The sequence below is a fragment of the Solea senegalensis genome, linkage group LG4 (genome assembly GCF_019176455.1).
Source record: "Solea senegalensis isolate Sse05_10M linkage group LG4, IFAPA_SoseM_1, whole genome shotgun sequence".
Lineage (NCBI taxonomy): Eukaryota > Metazoa > Chordata > Actinopteri > Pleuronectiformes > Soleidae > Solea > Solea senegalensis.
Window position 1 is genome coordinate 11,113,028 of NC_058024.1, and position 20,136 is coordinate 11,133,163.

The following is a 20,136-nucleotide window of genomic DNA, read 5'->3' on the forward strand; positions in this document are numbered from 1 at the left end:
CAGAGACTTGACCCAGGGACTACATTTGTTCAAGTCATGCTGCAGATGGGAACAATTTGTCAAACATCTGTCATTTTTATTCTGAGTAAATGAGGGCGTGCTTAACACTTTTTTTGTACTGCTTTCCTCCACTCGTATTTAACAGCTGACTGGAGGGAAAGCAGACACTTAGACATGAATTAATCAGCTTTTAATCCACCTCCATACATTACGTATCAAAAACATGAATTATATAACATAGAGTTGTTATATATGATATCTGTCTGTGGTGGCTGTGTCCAAACAGTCAGACCATTACCAGTGTAGGAAAGTAAAGCAATTTAATGACATCAAAAACACCAAATAACATTGTTTTGTTTCCCATGCAACGGATGATTTTCTTTTTTTAAACAAAACATGGAGACTGTTGTGATCACGGTGCTAATGAATAAACAGAGTAAGGCTTGTTAGGACTGGGGTAGCACTCGCTACGGAATAATGCAGTGTTGGTGGATGACAAACATGCAGCCAGATCAATCACAGTAATCTGATCGCAAGAGTCCATATGATCCATTACAGGGACGATGGAACTTTCTTCTCCACCGAAATTCACGTTTTCCTGAAAGTGCCGAGAGCCACTCAACCTAAAAATACTCGCCGTCCTCTGTGGCTCTGCAGCTAAATCTGAGTTATAACACTGATGACGTCATCCTGTTGACGTTCATATGTATCTGGAATTGCAAACACGTTTAATAAGAGGATTTCTGTGCCGCAAAGGGGCCTTAACAGATATGGACATTTCTGGTAAGAAGAAAGAAAAAGAAAAGATATTTAAGATTATCAAAATGCTTGTATTTCATGACCCATGCTGCGGATTCGCAATATCTAGGCTTCTGCATATAAATTCGATTTTTTTCTAACCTGTTTCTGCACAAATACGGATAGAGTTTGGACAGCAGAGCAGTACATCCCTAAGAGTATCAGTTTCAATTCTTGAAAAATATGCTTTCTTGCCATGAGCAGGTTGATAGCACTCCCGTGTCTGCGAGAAACAACAAGTATCAGCTGAAGCCCGTACTATGAAGCAGGATTTGCGTTTATCCACATAGCGTCAAGTTGAATGCGGCGGTTTTTGATCCTACAAAGCTGCGTCTGCTTCGCCATGGTAACGGATGTTGAAACTCTAATCTGCCAAACCCAACCGAAGAAGGTTAGGTCAGTGACAATGGACACACGCCTGTCACTGAGTTAACCACTAACCAACCAGATCGTCATTCGGACAGAACAAAAAAAAAAAAAGGATTGATAAAAAAAAAACAGCTAATAGTTTCACACATGAAGTAAATGCTTGAGTATTCCTGATTTTCCCCCGTAATAAATCTGAAGTTTTTTCAAGCTCTGATATTAATCGGTGTTGACGCTGTGACTCCGACTGCTGAGAAGCCTCTGATGTGATTTAGTAGGAGAAAAAAAAAAACACTCCACACATGGATCAATAATTCCAGTGAAGAAAAATGATCAGCTCTTCTCTTTACATCTGATATCATCTTTACTTTGTTCATCAGACAAAGCGGTAAAAACGGTCATAATCCATTGAGCTTCCCTGTGTTTATCGGTTTGTTTGTTTCTTTTAATACATGCCATTTTCTATTTTGCTTTGTTAGACATCACGTCTGTCTGTTATTGTAACCGACACAAGTGGTGTTTATCAGTGTCTTCTTTTTATCATACTAAGACTTTATATGAGGCTCTGATGAACTTGCTTCACTGGTTAAGATTGGAATAGTCTGCTTATGTCCAGAAATAGAAATGTCTCAGTGTCAGTGTCGTCCTCTACTTTGCTTACTGAGGACAACCCAGAGTCACAACAACATCAGTCAGTAAAAATGTCCCTGAGGAGTTAATGGTCTCAATCACTAGTTTCAGCTCTTCTTCTTCTTCCCAATAGAACATGATGTAGATTTTGTGAATTATGTTCCCATTCCGAGGACAATAAAGCATGGCGCGCGCGAGTGGACACCAATACACCATATTCAGAAACACAGACACCAGACTGGTATCAACCGTCTCATGCGTTCCCTGTCAAGGAAGCAACTTGTGTATTTCCCAAATTATGTCAAACATTTTGTATAAAACTGTGACACCAAAACCAGAAATAGGGGGTTACACGTGTGAGACATTTCACATCAATCGTCTATAAACTGGAATAAATTGTCATTTTCTTATTAACGTATACTCAGGAACATACTGTAATGACCAGTGATAGAGAAGTCTTACAAAACACAGTCATTTCTTTTGCAGTTTACACTGTCCAATAGCTCTAAATGTTCATAAGCAAAGTATAACGACTAAATTACAATTTCCTCTAACATCACAGGGAGGTTTATGGTTCAAGACTCGATGCTTGTGATATAAAATGATATGTCAACTTTCTGGTTATCTTGTCAGGTATAAAACCACTGGAAAAAAAATAAGTTAATAAGCAACCTTTATACACATCTTACAACATATTTACTGTATCCATTTCAAATACAAAAAGGTCAGTAATATTTGCTCCAACTGGAAAAATATCCACGTGATACCGCGTGTGGTCTGCTGCAGGATGGAGAGTGAACTCGTTTTCTACAGACAGAAATACAGCTGAAGTCATGGAAAGAAAAAAATCAAAGCCCTATAAATGGTTTGTGTGATAATAATTATAAAAAAAAAGACACTCCACACGTAGAATATACACTGTATATACACCTTTTTTTTCTTTTTTTTCAGGAATGTTGTTGCAACTTTGACAAAACAGAGCTTAATACAATGAGAAGTGTGCAGTGTGCAGTGTGCAGTTGGCGACGACACATCACATTTGACACAAAACGTGCGCTCAGTGTGGATAATGTCTGTCTGTGTTTTGTTTCGTCCCGGGGGGGTTTGAATGAAAGCGGTTGTGTGGAGGAGAAAAGACAGATGTTTGCTCCTCACGCCGGGGTCTGAGTGGTGGCTTTGATCTCAGCGGAAACCCTCTTCTCCTTTCGGCCCGCGTACTCGCCGATGAAGGAGCCGTCCTCGTTGAACTGAGCGTCCTCGTCGCCGTAGTCGACCAGGCTGTCCCCGCTGTCCGCCGCCTTGATCTCCCTGCTCAGCGAGCGCTGGCTGCCCTTCAGCGGCTTCTCGTCGTTGTCGCTGCATGAAAAGGGAAGAGTGGATTTGAGAGTCGTCTCATTTCGCCCATGGCTTCACGCCCGCAGCTTACGGAGAGACGAGCGGGCTGCGGGCGTGAGCTATCGCCGCCTTTCTCCCGATGAGCCACTGTGATTGGCATTAGTGTTTTCCTCTGGCTGACCAATTGGAAATGATCTCACTGATGCACCTGCTGAGACAATTATCAGTGCTTCTCCCTGCATGCACCAGAGCATCCGCCACAGTGAGGAAACACTGAAGGGGACAATAAAATGGTGCTGAGACTGAAACCGCACACTGTGTTTGTCCTGAAATGCACTTTTACAAACTATGTACTTTTACTGGATTCGTTTTTAATAGTAACTAACTTTCCAAACTCTCTGCTGGTCAGAAGACAGATGTTCTTAAAATTGTCATTCAGCCTTTAACCTTAACCTTTGCCCCTTTCCACTTGAAACCGAGTTACAAGGGCTCGTGGTTAAAATCTGGCGATACAAAATGTGACGCCCCCTACAAGACTGTGCTGTAAGAGCTTTACATAGAACCAGATTCAGATTCAAGGGATTTTGATCACTATCAGACCAACACCGAGACTGTGTACGGGACTTTCTCTGCGTTGTTGTTGAATAATTTCATAATAAGTTTTCAGCATAGTCTAAATCAAGCGATACGATCTGTTTTCAGAGAAAGTGGGTGCGCCTATTGGCTATTTTATGCATGCGAGTCCCTTCAGTGGTGCGATTGCTACTACAGTACTGGCGACAACTCTCTACGCCGCAAATACACCGACAAATATGCGCCTAAAAGATAATCTGACAACAAACTAGTGTTTCAGTTGTTTATGACATGAGTGTGTATATAATACAGAGCGAAAATACCTTGGAAGCAGATCGTTTTTTTTATCTCACAGTGCTGTTTTCATATGAAAACATAATAGTATGGATGTAGCCTATTACTTGGCACTGGACTCTCGTAATCTAGTCTTCAGCCAAGAGACAGTAGCTGTTACATGCTTTTTCCCTCTCTTTGGGACTTTTTAGCGTCATTTACCATTTTAATAGGGTGACCCGACCGCGAACTCGGGAAAGACATTTGTGACAAATTGAACAAAAAAAGTCCAGTCACAATTTTCTGTGACTTCATCACATCAGCATTAGTTGTGCAGATGCAGATTGTGGAATTACACTGGGGCTCTGTGCTGCAGCAGACTGTTATGAATTGGACCACTACAGGATTAATGAAACGTGGCCAGATATTACTGCCCTGGAGATGAGCTGCTTTCAATTACACTGATTGGTTCGAGCCTCCTGCTGTGCACTGTGCAGTCTGCATTTAGCTCCGCGAGGACAGAAAATGGCTGCACTGTGGATGTCTTTATGGCGCCAAATCGAACACATCTCACACCAACACAACATCAAAGCTACAATCACGATGTCCTATAAAAGGGAGGCTAACAGTCTGACAACACTGATGTGTAAACAGCTCAGGGGACACGAGCGCTGTTCATCACATACATGCCAGTTACTCAGTTCATCAAATGTCTCGAACAGAGGAGGTGTGGGGCGCCGCGTGCACCTCGCGCACGCTGGGTCGTCATTTCAGCCAGAGGAGAAATGCACAGAGAGAGAATTACAGAGAGAAGTTAATGGAAAAGAGCTGCTAGCAAAAGAAGAAAGTCATACACTGTTGTGCGTGAAATAGCGCTGCCGCTGTTACGCTTACCTGTACTCGCAAAATGTGTCGTCATTCATGCCCTGGGACTCGACGTCTGGGTGAAGGTCTTCTTTTTCCTTTACTGTGCACAAGGAAAATGAAGAGGAGATATCAGTGGTTTCCTCAGGAGATGGATACCAATAAAAATCACGGTTTCCCCCTGACTGGCAAACGTTATTTGAACGAGCGAGATTCTCGCTCCCTTATTCCCTGCACTTATTCACTGGATGAAAGGTCACCGAGATAGCTAACATAAATGTACATTTCGATGTATTTTTTGGTGTAAAATCTCAGTTGTGTGTTGTGTAAACATTCTGATTTAAAACAGTGGTGTGCAACTCACAATATAAAGAAAAACACTGTCAAATGGCGTCACACAGAGATGAATAATCAACTCCACACGACTCTCCCCGTGTTTCTCAGTAAGGCAGTTTTTAGATCTTGTGTCACTCGGCAACATTACCATACTGTGCAGAGGGAGTGATTTGCCTTATGTCAAGAACACACAGAGGCGACAATAACACTGTGCTAGTAAAGCGGGGTGACGGTTTTCAAACAGTTTTAGCGGTGAAAGTAGTTCAGCACCTTTTCCCTGTGTACACATACGGAAATGCTCAGGTCTGATAGTATTGCTTGACAAAAAAATGCTACATCATTTCTATTCAGACCAAAGAGAGACAGGATATCACACCTTCAACAAAAATGACCAAAAGTACATTTAAAAAAATGCATGTAATTCTACATAAAATCAAAATAAATGTTATTATTTTCTAAAAAAATACAATAATCACTTGGAACAGCGAGATTTAAAATGCTATTTTCCTATTTGCAGAGTGATAGGGAAGAAAACACACGGAGCAAGCGTGTGAAAAAGGAGGTTGATCGAGCAATGGGCGATAATGAGAACTTAATGAGAAAACAAGGGACATAGCAGCTTCTCTCTCTTCTTTCTTTTTTTTTTCCCCCCGCTGACAAGTGAAGCCATCGTTGCTCAGACGACAACCTGATGGCCATTAGCTGTGAATAATAAAGCTGATCAGGACCCTCATGTCCACAACAGGAGGCCCATCGCTGAGATACCACAGCGCTCGTCATGGCGGCCGCCCCGTGCGCAGCATTTGCATCTTGTCTCGCTGTGCGCTGCACTTTGTTTAGATTGTGGCCGGGGAAAAAGCTGCGTGTCTAAATGATGTCACATTCAAATGCTCCACACACACACGCACAGTATAGAAAGGCTCATTTTCCTATCAATACAAAAGCCTATTTTTATGTATAAATTTGCATTAAAATAATTCGGAGGTCTGGGGAAAAGAAACACATATCAGCTTACATGCAGGTATTCTTGTAAAGGCTCCCAGGATAAATTGATCAGTTCTTTCATAGCAACAAACAGGGAAATTGGAAAATAATGACGCTCTGTGCAGCTATTATTATTTAAGCAAGGTGATATGTGTGTGTGTGTGTGTGAGCACCTACCGGAATACTTCCCGCCTTTATTTCTGTTGACAAAGCAGGCGATCAACACAATGAGTATGAGCAGAGCAATGGCGCTCATCAGGCCGATAAACCAGCCCTGGGTGGATATTCCTCCATGGATGCTGGCCAAACCTGAGGAGACAACAACAGTCCCGGTGACTTTGACACACCTTGGCCTTTTCATCCCGACATTTGATTGAATGTTTACATTGACAAAGTCTATCTGATGCAACCGCAGACGGCGGCGTGGGCGCTTTGCAACTGATGGAAACAGGCCAGTGTTAATATTAAACAGCTAATCCTGCTTGTCTAATTAATCAACGAAGAAATGCTGCCCACATATTAAAATCCCCCACAGTGAGTCTGTGGGGCTAAGATTCTACTGATGCCTTGAAGGGCAATGTTTTCCCCTTCTTTCTCTTTTTTAAAATCAATTCATGCTGTTGTGTACAGACGTATACTGCATTCACCTGACCGGAAAATGTTTATAAAAAACTCGTTTTTTCTGAATTGCAGAGATAATAATGAAAAAGAAAAAAAAAAGCACCTGTTTTGCCATCATATAACCAAGGTTATACCAAAAGTGGGTACTTTAAGTAAAACTTTGTTTTGAAAATGTCTTTTCTTTCTTTTTTAAAAAAAAACAACAACAATTATCTAACATATCTTCTTGATTCAGAAAAATACCTGAAGATTATTGTCACAGAAATATTAAATAATACAACCAAATTCAAAAAAAATATTTATTGAAAACATTGCTTGGTGCTTTAGAAAGATAGAGTTGAATATATATATAAAAAAAAAAAACTGAGCATAATATCATTTTTTTTAGAAAAAAATATTGTTCTTATTCTTATTATTTACTGAAAGCTTTGCTTGGTAATTCAGAAAAATAAAGGTGACTGTAATATGCTTCCATCATTTTGGTTTCCCTCCTCACCTGTGCAACATCTTCAAGTATTCTATAATTCTCAAGCCAGCTTCTAAAGGCATGAGTTGCACAGTGTAACTCATGCAACTCATTAAAGCCTGTCAGTGATATGGATAACATGAGCATTCAGTTGTTCATATATACAATATAAAGACATGTTCTCCTTCAGATATCCTGATATTTGCAAACCGGTCACTAACAGCTGAGCTGACATTTAACCAGGCACAGAAGTGATGGAGTAATGAGAGAAGAAGGAAGAGAAATAGTCAGGAAGAACTGGTCAAAACAGGTCAAAGTCCTCATGGCACAGTTAGTGAGTGTTGTCATTATGAGACGAAAGACGTTATTCTTCCCCTTCTGTGGAGGAGGCGAGCACACGTCTGACGTTATTGTAAGGACATATCAATTATATAGACAGGAGGGGACACACACACACACACACACACACACCCTCGACAGCACACTCGACAGGAGCGATGTGGACGTGGAAACTTTTTTTAAAGGTGAAGAATAAAAAGATCTTTAAGGGTTAACGATCAAACACAAATATTTGTTTGCTTGTTATCTGGAGTCCATTTTTTTCATTATTTAATCCATAAATGACCTATAAAAAGACCAAAAGACTCAAAGGCAGTGTCTATGAATCTGCCTGTACAAATTAAACAAAGGGAAGAAGCTGAAAACCAAAAGATAGTAAACATCTTTGCTTGGATATATAATTAAATAAATAAATAACGTTTTACATAATAATAAAAATTGTACAAAAAATAGCTTAATCTAAAAATGTGAACGAAGAAAAACACAGTAAATGTTAAATTATGTTCAAGAAAAACAAGTCAGCATCCACACTTGAGAGTTGTAGTTCTGGTTCTATTTCCTTTGAGTACTCAATTATTAACGCTCTCTTTTATGATCACATATCTTTTTTTAGTTATGTTATTTGCTCTTAAAGCAATTCAAAGCTTCCAATAAGTCACGACGCGAAACGCGCCTCTTGAAACTGAACAGAAGAGAAAGGGAAAATCTAATAAACGTGGTGAATGATATGCATCATTAGTGTGGTTTTACAGCAGCTGTCTCAGCGAGTCAACAAAGCACAATCCACTTCATTTCCCCATGGCAAACATGCAAATCTTCCACTGCATCTCCAGCTCAGGTGTGTTATTTGCTCAGGTGATAATTCAGCACACAAGGACACCTGCGTCTGCGGTGCCACTGCCCACCCCAACCGCTGCACATGACACCCTCAGACTAATGTTGATGGATTAGTCCCCAACTATGGTAATTCCAATTATGAGAGCTGTGTGATGACTTCAACTGACATGGACCGCCGTACTAAAAATATCTCAAAGGCTGTCGGCTGTGGTTTTGTCACGACATTTCTCGGCTTGCTATTAAATGCGGCACAAAGCAGCTGCTCGCCCAGCGGGGAGTCCATGCTCTGGAAGACGCCCCCTTCAAAGTCAGGACGACTCGTATGGAAGTGGAGGCTGGGAAATATTCTGATATAGGAGCTCTCTACAGCTTCCACTTATCCACTTATCTCTGTGTCCTGTGCATATTACCCTCCCAGTATGAGTTCACACCTCACTGATGAAGCTCAGGAGGACATTTCTCCTCGCTGCCGTCACTCGGCTCAGCTGTTGCCCTGGACGACTTCTTCTCCCAGAGCTTGTGTTGCTGTTTACACAGTTGAAGATTACATGGAAATGTCAGGTGACGGTTGGGTCAATATCATGCCGTGTACAGAGGGACTGGGGCCCAAGAAATCAATCACTGACAATTAGACATATTTGTCTCTTTCAATCGACTCCGCGCTCGCATCAGGTTATGGATCTAGAATCCAAGATTTCCCCGTGGTACAGCAGTGAAATTAAAACCAGCTTTTTCATTAGCATCCACTTGTCTTATAACAAACAATGAAGCAGAGCTAATAGTCTACAGTCCAACTCTTGGAGCCACTGGAAACCAAAGGCATATGAAATACAAAATTAAGTGCATGAAAGATTACAATATATAGACACTAATGTTATATAATGTTGTAGTGTAGTTACATGAGCCAAAATGTTTCCCACACTCTTAAATCCACGGAAGTCTACGTTCAAAGTAATAGGCCGTTTCATTTTGGTCGCCTTTAAATGCTATCGTTCTCTTTACTGTTGAAAAAATGACAATTGATTGCATTTAATGAGAACTAGATCAGGCAATAACATGTACAACGCACTCAAATCTCCTCGCCGATGACTCACGGCGCTAGTCGATCACTTCCATGTCTCCCGTAAAGGATATAGTAAACGTATGAGACGTCAGAGTGAGGAAGGACATATTTGGTACTACTAGTTAGCCAGTGTATTGTCTTAGAATTTTTGCATTTTTATTGTGTGTATTGTGTATTATGCGTGCACAGAAGTGGTGACTTTAGTGAGATATCTGCCACACAGATATCCCATCCAAACGACGTCAAAGTCGGCACCAGTTTAAATTCCTTGCACTTATAGACAAGATGTTCAATTGAAATAGAGGTTTCACTGATAACAGTGTCACAATTAAAAAAAGAGGAGGAGAAACAAAAGTAGGGTCTGTGTCAGTAGTTTTTCAAATTGAAATCGCAATTTGAAACAATGCAAATAGCAAAATGGAAAAGGCTGCAATTGTATTCTTCTACAGTATTTTTGATTGTTATACCATGTAATAGAAATGCAACTCTTATAGTTTATAAACACATATTAATCCTTGTATTAGTATAGAATTTAGTGTACAATTTTGATTGTGTCGTGTGGTAGCGCATCATCATTTGTTGTTGTATCTACGACACAATGAATACTGAAGTGAAACTTGACTAAATCGCAAATAAAATCACAATATCTTTAAAAAAAAAAAAAAAACCTTTAAACACTCAATATTTTCTACAAAATGCTTATTCCGAGCTGAAAGAGGAGAGAAAATTGAATCAATGTGGATTATTTTCCCATGGACAGGTATGCGATAAAGCTTCAGCCAACCAATCTCTCATTTATCAAAAAATAAAAGAGAAGACAAGGTAGCAATGTGCAAGTATGTGTGTGTGCATGAACACAGCGTAACAGCGGCTAACAGCACAGCTCCTCGTTTCCCATCTTTCGGGAACTTCCTGGCAAGGAAGTCTCGAGTCTGGGGAGAAGAGGCCAGTGCTTCCAATATTTTAAATTTGGTTTGCAGAACGTCCGGAATGTTTAAGGTCACAATTTCCCATAATTTACACACGGAAACATTGAATACAGAAAATGAAATGTAGGGAAAGTAGCTTATTAGCCTGCACAATACACATTTCATTTCTGTTTTTCGGAATATCGATTTGTACGGTCCATGGGTTCGCTGTAAAACCTAGAACCTAAAAAAGTATTTGATTCTATTTATTTCCCAACTTTTATTTGACTTTATGGTTTGAAGCCTGTGGTGTGAGAATGTGCTGCAGCTCTACCTATGGTGGAACGAGTGGGTTTGGTCACTCGAGACTTTGGAGTGCGTGGAGGTGTGGGGGAAGCTGACTTGCCTGAAAAGAAAAACAGATCTTGTGGTTATCAGTTGGGGGATAGAGCCCCGGGCGCTACCTTCTACTGTTAGCACGCATGCCATTTTCAGCTCGAAAATTAGTGACTACATACAGAAACATCATCTGAGGAAGAAAGAAAATGACATTTTTCATGTGTTTATACACCAGGTGAGATGTTGAGACGAATAAATCTGATCTTGCCTTTTAACCGCAGCTCCATTTTCTTTTTTGCACATCATTAAATGGGAGAAGGATGAATGTTTGGCATGTCTGATCTTCATTCCTGGCTTCATTTAATTCGTCAGCTTGAGTTAGACGTGTTGCGCCGACTCTGCTGTTGCTAGGATAAAAGTCAATATTCGTTTACAGTCGCTAATGAGCCCAGATTAGTGTGAATTCATAATTAGGCGACTCATTACCATTACTATTAGAGAGGAAAGCGCAAACTTTATCTTTGAGGAGAAGTTGACATTTTTCTAATGAAAGGAGGCATCACAGATCTCGCTGCTGACGGCAAGGGCAAACAGCAGACAAGGTCAATTATCTGTGCGGGAACACAGTGTTTTGCATTTTTTGATAATGTACGGGAAACATAAACTGTGCTAAGATGTTATGACACCGACGGCTTGACGAATAACTCAGGCTTGCAGCATTTATACCTGTCCACATTTTCTAAATCTAAACATGCACTCACTACCTGCCGACAGAGCTCCATAGTGACTGTCAAACATGTCATACCCACATAGAGATTCAGAAATCTGCAATTCCAAAGAGGACAAGAAAATTACAGTACTGCATGTGTCAGTGTTGAAGAAATAGTTCTCCGCCTGTCATTAAAGGTTGAGAACTTTGTTAAATAACTTAGTTAAAGGTCTTGTGTGTAGACGTCACTTCGGTCAACAAACAGAAAAGGAATACAGTATGTTTTTATGGGCAGAAAATTTGATTTACTACCACTGGTATGTTTGTATAAGTGTACCATCCTTTTAAAAAGAACACTGTTTAAGGAGGTCTTAATGTTCTGAAATGTTTGACTTTTGAGGTGGAAGCTTACTTTGCAAACAAAGAGCCACAACAGGGCCACCGTAGTTTCCTGACACTACACACACCGGACCTTTAAAATGACATTTTCATTGTTTTATTGTAACCTGAAATGTAAGAATAGCGGTGTTTTTGTTACCTTGCTATAAACTTCAATTGATTCTGCCATGTTGATTCTGGTATTCAGTTGGTGGCAATATCCCTAGTTAATTACCACTAAATCCTACACACTGGTGCTTTAATGTTTTGATGGTGTTGTGCAGTAATGCTCCACCACCTTTGAATCTATTACGCATTATATGCCGAACTGAAGCCCACTGAAAATCAATCAATCAATAAATATCATCGAAAAATGTCAATTTGATATTTTTGTGTGGGTATGACATGCTACAGTTTCTACATAGACACAGATCTACATACTGAGGCCGACAGTGGAAGCCATAGTGGAAGCTGCAGGGAAGAGCAGAGAACAATCAAGGAAACAGACAAAGCAGCAGACAAACATTGCATTGCGAGGCAAACGATTACACGAGCGCACACGCGTACACATTTTGAATAATAACGCGCGGTATTATCAGACGTGATGCTGACGGCAGTGCTCTTTTTAGTGGCAGGAGAGTGATGGCGAGAGCGCACAGTAGAGTTAGCACAGAGAACTACAACGCTCAGCGCAAACACACACAGACACAGACAAGACACACAACCGCTGGACTGAACCGCAATTCAATACATTAAATTGTTGTAAAATTGTCCTTTTCACTGTTATCAATTTTTCTGGCTTTTCAGCATGCAAAAAAAAAACCCTACCCTTCAGCAAAAATGAGCTTTCTTATCGTGCTTCTTCCACAACAAGTTATTTCTTGCATATTTAGCACCTGCAGTGTGTTTCAACATAACGTTGAGCTAATTAATTATTGAAAAACACAATTTGTGTGTATGCGGCTCCTGCTGTGGGCCCATCAAAGGGACACTCGGGTGACTCCACATTCATTTTCCGATTTCATTTCCCGCCCGACCGTTCATACCGGTGGCCACTATCACTCAGGAGCTCGGCTTAAGTTTGAGCCAGCTGGAAAATGGTGTGCAGTCCTCACTCACAAGAAACGACATGTAATTGAAAGGAAAAGATTACACGCTACAAGCCGGCTCATTATGATTACTAAGCCACCGACTTCTTCATGATTACACCGTTCAGCATCAAAATCTTCACTTTGCCTCCTGCTAAAAGCTATTTTCTTAGCTGATTGTTTCATAGCTCATGCTCTCTGTACAATCAATAGGCACTTTCTCTCTGGTGAGAAATGAAAAACCTCCATGACACCCATATACAACTGTTTATCCACAAAAATGACTTAAAAGGAGATATGAAATGCTTGGCCTCCCGGGAATGTATCATATTCTGCAAGTTCAATGCCATTTTCGAACAGTGACACGGCCTCGTCACCTCAGCCTGAACGCAAACCTCGTTCTCGCTCACTCATTCACACTCGCATAAAGGAGTGTCCTAATATGCACCAACCAACACCCCCCACCCCCATCACTCACTTGTTTCTAAGGTGGTCGTGCACTCCTCGCTAACAACAGGCCCGCAGCCCACTGTGGTGCATGAGCGCAGGTAGAACTTGTATTTGCTCAGGGGCTCCAAGTCGCGCAGGATCCGCTTGGTGGTCATCGGGTTGCTGATGTCGACCGTCTGCAGTGGTCCCACCTCTTCTGTGTCGTTAACTAGATGTAAGAAAAAAAAAGAAAAGGTGAAAAATAACTTAAGGAACCTCAGGGTACAGTCAAAATATGTCCGCACATGTCGGACTCTGCCTACGACAGTAGTAATGACATATACTTCATTTTATATGCCTCATCCCCACTCACATTTTACTAAACACCTTTCTCCCACATTTTCAAGTCCTTGTCCTCAACATGTGACATGAAGCCATTTAATTTCCTTAGTTAGCTAATTAAATCACACTAAGTGCTGCTCCTGGTCGTTTTCTGTAGTGTTCATTTCAAAAATTAAGAAAATGAAGTACTTTTGGTCACAGTCTTAAATTTATGATGTACTTTGGAAGACTCCATCGTAGAATTACGGAGCTAACCGATTTCCACTCCCACCCCCGTCACCCTACACATATAAAGCAATTCTAACGGCCCCTACGCATACACATATCTGAATTGTACTGAAATTACAGTCACAAAAAGGTGAAATAAGTGACCTTATTTTTAATTGCTATTGGCCGTTAGTTCAGATCCTGTCTTGTCCTTATATCTTGTTTGCACTTATAATAAGCCTGTAAACCAATGCTTTTTATTTTGTAATTACATCACATTTTTAAATAAAATACATCATTGCATTTATTTTTCAACGATTATACCCAATCTTTTGCCTTCATCATTTGTGCGCTGTCCCCGTTTCCATTCATTCAACTTTCTCTATGCCGGTGGATCAACACTCACTATTATGTTTACTTTCAGTGACAATTTCATTCAAGTTAATTATAAAATAATTATCTAGCATGTGATTTAAGCTCCAGTGTCTAACCACTGTCTCTAAAATACTGCTAACATCACTACTCTCTCTTCCCACCCAACGAGGAGCACATGGAACAAGGGAATCAAAGACAATAAATGTACTTTTCTTAGCGGGTTTCCATCTCAAGCTTAAAAACAACCTGCTGGAAGTAAAAACGGACATGTACTAAGTTTTTGCAGTGAGTGACAGGGACGCTGCTCCGAGGAAGACATGTCTCCTCCTGCTTCGTGACACTCACACAAAGGCTGTCTGCACGAATCAGGACTATAGTTAGGAGGAAACTTTTCTTGGACGCTTCTTATAATTTTCACCCAAGGAGGCGGACAGTGACATCAGTCTTTCTCCACTCCTCAGGTGAGCCTGAAAGGATTAGTCTCGGCCCATATTCTAACTTTTCTCTGCCGTCTTCTTGTCTTCCTTTACCAGTGTCACTGTTGTGCTTCTGCCGTCCCTCCGTCAAGCACATCACGCCGTGTGCAGTGTGGGAATACTGCATTTATATTTAAAAAGTAATGCACGGCAGCTTTAAGTGTTTACTACGAGGGGCCAGGTCTGGCTTTTGCTGTGTTGGCAATAAAAATGGCAATTTATAAAAATGCAACACAGCAGCTTTTAGACATAGTACAGTGTACAGTGGTCACCAGGATTTTTGCAGGCATTAGAGCGGGTGGTCATTCGGGCAACAGGAAGGTTATGTATGCCCGTTCTCATCTATCCAGCATGATACGGACAATTAATTTGTTAAAAGCATCAAACAAAAGAAATCTAATTTCAATTGTTTACTTAGCGTTGCCAAACACCAAGTGTTCAGCTTGTGCAGTTTCAGAGCTGCAACTCCTCCAACAAACTGGCCTTTGAAAACACGCCCCACTGACAATTACAAGACATTTCGCCAATGCCAAAGAAAGCAAATGTCACTTGTCAGTTTGAATTGCATGTTTTCGTTTTTTTGGCATTATTGAGGATTGAAGACTTGTTATTTGCTGCTCTCTTTTTTTTGTTCTCTCTCTTGATAAATGCCCCTTTCAACCTCATTTGAATTTAACAAACACATGCATTTGTATCCCGCACATTCACATGTGGAACATCGCCGTGTTGTTTTCTGCACTTTGACTATGCCGTGATGGGATCTCATTTTTCAGTACGTTAAAAAAAAAAGCACCAGGCAAGTAGGTAGAGCGCTGGCATTTATGTTCTTTGTAACAAAAACAAACACAGCAGGTGTTCGAGGTGACCTTTGCTGTGGAAAAGGTGCGACGTCTCTTTGGTAGCAAACAGCGACAAGAATGTATTGGTCTACACCTCTTTTTCCTCCTGCGTACCACCTACTGTGATCAGACATGTGATTTTTTTTAAACAATAAAAGCGATCTTTTTCTGGTAAATTATGCAATACAAGCTGGTGCCAAGAAGAGGCCACAAACATCCTCTTTCTTCTCTGTGGATGGATTCTTTCTCACTTATCCAGACACACTGACGCTGGTGCACATGATCTTATAGGCCCCGTTCAGGCTTGGTAATAACATCCATCCAGAGAAACACAATCACAAGTAGACAGTGTTAAAACCGTAGTGTGTTACTTTTAAATATAACAAATATCCATTACATTCAAAGGAATGACCTATGACATCACACAGTGCTGATTGAGCTCCACCAGCTCCACATACTGCTCTCTGAGTTTCTCAGTGACAAACTCGTTCAGCGGTTTGATGGGATAAACGCTTCTCGTCCCCTCCTAACCCTGCTCTGCTGCTGTATACACACAAGCGCTCCCTCGGTTAGGTCTGTAAGTATTGCTTGACCGAGCAACCAGGAAATAGTTGCTTCATTGTTTCTCTTCGCAAAGACCAAACAGAAGCAGAATAATAAAATCATCATCAACAACAACAACAACAAAAATCGCCAAAAGTTACACACTTCAGCTTTAAAGTTGTCTGTTCATTAGCCAGAGCAATGAGTAGAGAGAGAGTTATAAAGAAAAGTTGAGAGGGGCTGAGTAAATCAATGCATGCAGCTCTACCGTGAAATAAGATTTGAACCAACACGAACAAGAAATTTCGTGTTGATCGGGGGTTAATACTGTGTCTACAAAAAACTAAACACATGGGCTGTGAGAAATGTTTCACTCCTCTGAGTTCACTGTCAAAGTGCAGCGTGTCAGACGGCGTCAAATGAGGAGGCGGGCCTTCGTGCATCCTGAGGATGCATTTGCATACAAGGCCAACACTGAATGTGGTTTTAATGGTGAATATGGATCTGAAGATGCATTAGGAAAGCAATTTGGGTGCGTTTCAACTGAACTTTGATCTGAACACTTTGGTAATCGGGTCACACAGGATGGATGTTAATACCACGTCTAAATGGGCCAATTGAGTGACCTGGCTGAAAGCTGCAGAAAAGCAATATGTCCAAATATTCTTCAGCCTGCCGGGCCAAGTGGGCTGGCCTCGTTTAGTGTAGAATAAACAAAGACTCTGAAATCTGTGAATTGCCCAACCAACCGAAAGAGTGAGTTTAGCCCAAAGGAGAAGCCAAACAGAATTAATTGTAGCCATTATCCACCCGTGTGTGTGTGTGTGTGTGTGTGTGTGTGTGTATATAAACTTAAATTGTTCTTCTCATGGCAAGTTACTCCACTGTAAAAGAGTAAAATGGTCTTTTAAAATTCATCAATGTGTACACACACAATCGCTAAAAATCCTCACATAAGTTTAACTCATGTACGTAGAATTTTACCTTTAGAAACAAAATTGCATGTATAAGAGTAAAGTGCCCAAATGGACATTTGTGGGACAGTTCATGTTTTGTCATGTCTGTGTACAGCACTTTGGCCAACTGTGTTGTCTCTAAAATGCTTTATAAATAAAGTTGGATTGGATTGAATTGTCAAGTGCTATGACAAGCTTGTAGGTAACTGGTAGGGTCCGTGGCTTTTGAGTTGGTGAGCAGTTCTCATGCAGCTTCTGAAAACGTGTAACAAATGTGTGGAAAGACCCGAGTTGTTTAAAACTAGGAGGCATGAACATTTGCTTCTTTGATTGGAAAAAATAAATAAATGAGTTAATGCAACTATTTGTAATTTTATTAAAAGAGATAAAAAAACTGAAAACATTTTAATCAATCTCTCTAAATATACCTTAATAGTCATGAATCAAAACAAAAAAAAAATCCAAACAAAGACAGCGGAGTGTCAGGATCCCATTTCCCTCACAGCAGCTTGGCTGATCAATGTGGGTGCAAAAAACAAAACAAAACAAAACAATAAAATATCCAAATCTCTGTGCATCCTCTCATTCAGCAAATTATTCAGGAGCTTTGGCTGAATGATGGAGGTTTAAAGCTTTTTATTATTTTTTAACTGACAAAGACCAGTTTGACCTAATTCTTTGGCCCGAGTTTGAAAAGATAGACGCAAAATGCTGCATTCCAAAAAATGTATATATTTTTATCTCATTGCAATAGATGCACACTACAATGGCACCGCCTTTGCTTGTGCATGTGAAGGAAGCTTCATGATGTATATATAAAAAAAACATTGATCTCCTTCTGTGGCAACTTGACACAATGATCAGAGGTTTCACATTTCAAAGCACTTTAGTTAGACCTGTTAAAGGAGCCTATTACCACATGCTTGATGTGTTAAACAATATTATAATAGCGAAACCTGTGAAACGTGAAGCGATTAAAAGGCTGCTCTAAGGATGCGCGTAGTGCGTCTCAAACAGCTGTCCTGCAGCCGGAGATTCCACTTGTGTCACTGATGATTCATCGATACCCCTCAACATTTCTCGCCTGGCTTCCTACAAGAGGACTTCAAACCGAGTCACACTTCAAGGAGTCCATCAGCTTTATGGCTGGGGCACAATGAAAACGTCCTCCCCCTTGAAATAGCGTATGACACTTGGCCCTCTTGTGCAGCCGCCAAATCAAAGTCAATTAGCCGGGAAATGTGGCGCTGAAGCGCTGTTAAAAGTTAGATGTTAAGCTCCGTTATGACTTTTGTTTAAAGTCATAAAAGGCTAAGTGAATGTTTGCATGTGACGTGATAAGTGATGCTATCCCCTGAAGACTGTAAGCCAAACTCAAGACGTTCTCCTGCAGACAGTATAGAGTTAGTAACACTGGACCTTAACAGCCTGTGACACGGAGGCCTTGGTCAGCACTAGTTTGGCCAAGATTGGGACACACAGGGCAGGAGACGTCACCCTGACAGGTTTCCTATACACACACTCTGACCTCACTGTGACCCTGTTTGAGCCGCACAATGATTTTTGCTTCCATGCCCAGGATCATGGATTAGACAATCACCCGTGAGTCTAAGATAAATCACCGTTCTTTCACTGATACGCTCAATGAGCACTGCACACACTTGTGTTTAAACTGCACATGTTTTGTTACCACTTTGTTTGTTGCTGCCACTGAAATCTCACCTACGGAGGAAGAAGCTGTGCGTATAAAACAGTGAGGCGACTTAGATCATTTCATACATTTACATGACATTGGTAAAGAAGATTTGATTACTGAGATGTGAACATTTGTTAAACTCAAGGGGAAAACTATGTTTTGGTAGCAAGGCTACTGCGTCAAACAATGTAGACACTGTAAGTGTTTAAGGATGAGACACAGATATACGTACTGAGCTGATACTCGAGGAGGTACCCAGTAAGAATCCCATTAGGCTCCAGTGGTGGGGCCCAGACCAGGGAGACGGTGTGTTTCTGAACATCTGTGACCCTGAAAACAGGATTTTTCTCCGGGACTGTGAGGGCAAAAGAAGGCAACAAACACACACACACACACAGTAAGCATTTGGTTGGATTCTGCAACCCAGTTTCCTTGGCTATTATTAGATTTTCTCTTCAGTAGTGGCGAATCAATAGACTTCATGCTGTTTTTCCACAAACTCACCTCCCTCTGGGGTTTTGAAGTTGACGGGATGGCTGCCGGGGCCGTTGCCCCGCCCGTTGAAGGTCATGACAATGAGACTGTATTCGGAGAAAGGAGTTAGTCCCGGTATCGTGCCGTGGTTCCGGTCCCCGGGGAATGTCAGCGTGTTTTTGTCTCCGTGGTTTTTCTTTGAGTCCACCAGGCTGCGCAGACGCCACCAGTTTATCTACAACGTTACAGACCGTCACACACTCAAAGACATCAACGTGTACATCATACAAATTGAGGTCCTGATTAAGTTATTATTAATCTTTCTTTTCTGGTGTCTTCAGCAAAGAGACCATCAAGCTGCCCGAGCAAAGGACAAGAGAGTGGGGTGAGAAATGCAAACGCTGAGGGCAAGGTCAGGGTCATTCCTTTTAAACTGTGTCTAAAAGCAAAGATCTGTTTTTAAAGTGTTACCCTGTAGCCTCCCAGATGTCCATGTAGCTTGTCCTTGTGTACACGCATCCAGCTAACCTTGACCAGCGTGCTGTTCATCACTTCCACAGCAACATCATCAGGCGCAGCAGAGGGAACTGCAAAGGCAAACACACATTAGACTTCACAGTCAACTGAAAATGAGTCAAAGGGGAAAGCAGAGCAGTGTGGGAGGGAACTTAAAATAATGTTCCTGAAAGTTACTATTTTGTAATTATTAAAAGACAAAAAATACGAAACACATACTGTAGATACATTTGGAGATCAGCTATTTAAAGGAACACGCACTGGGTATTGATCAGTCAATCAATACAAAATAAGGGACTAATGGAGAATAAGGGGTAAGTAAATACAGCAGTTTCTAACACCACATTAGAGCAAGGACACTACAGTGAGAAGTGTC

At 41.0% G+C, this 20,136-nt stretch overlaps 1 protein-coding gene across 6 annotated transcripts in view; it reads right to left on the reverse strand.

Moving 5' to 3' along the window:
• Positions 1–303: 303 nt before the first annotated feature.
• The window catches only part of chl1b (cell adhesion molecule L1-like b), a 79,719-nt gene continuing 59,886 nt past the window's right edge, over positions 304–20,136 (reverse strand). For 4 of the 6 annotated variants that reach the window (XM_044024152.1, XM_044024150.1, XM_044024151.1 and 1 more), the window contains 9 exons: positions 19,716–19,831; positions 19,275–19,479; positions 19,003–19,125; positions 13,386–13,565; positions 12,261–12,290; positions 10,728–10,799; positions 6,337–6,468; positions 4,870–4,942; positions 304–3,150 (listed from right to left, as the gene is read on the reverse strand). In XM_044024152.1, coding sequence (XP_043880087.1) covers positions 2,946–3,150; positions 4,870–4,942; positions 6,337–6,468; positions 10,728–10,799; positions 12,261–12,290; positions 13,386–13,565; positions 19,003–19,125; positions 19,275–19,479; positions 19,716–19,831 — 1,136 coding nt within the window. In that variant the 3' untranslated portion in view covers positions 304–2,945. Of the gene's footprint in view, positions 3,151–4,661; positions 4,733–4,869; positions 4,943–6,336; positions 6,469–10,727; positions 10,800–12,260; positions 12,291–13,385; positions 13,566–19,002; positions 19,126–19,274; positions 19,480–19,715; positions 19,832–20,136 lie in introns of all 6 variants that reach the window. The other 2 variants (XM_044024154.1, XM_044024153.1) reach the window with 2 other exon arrangements.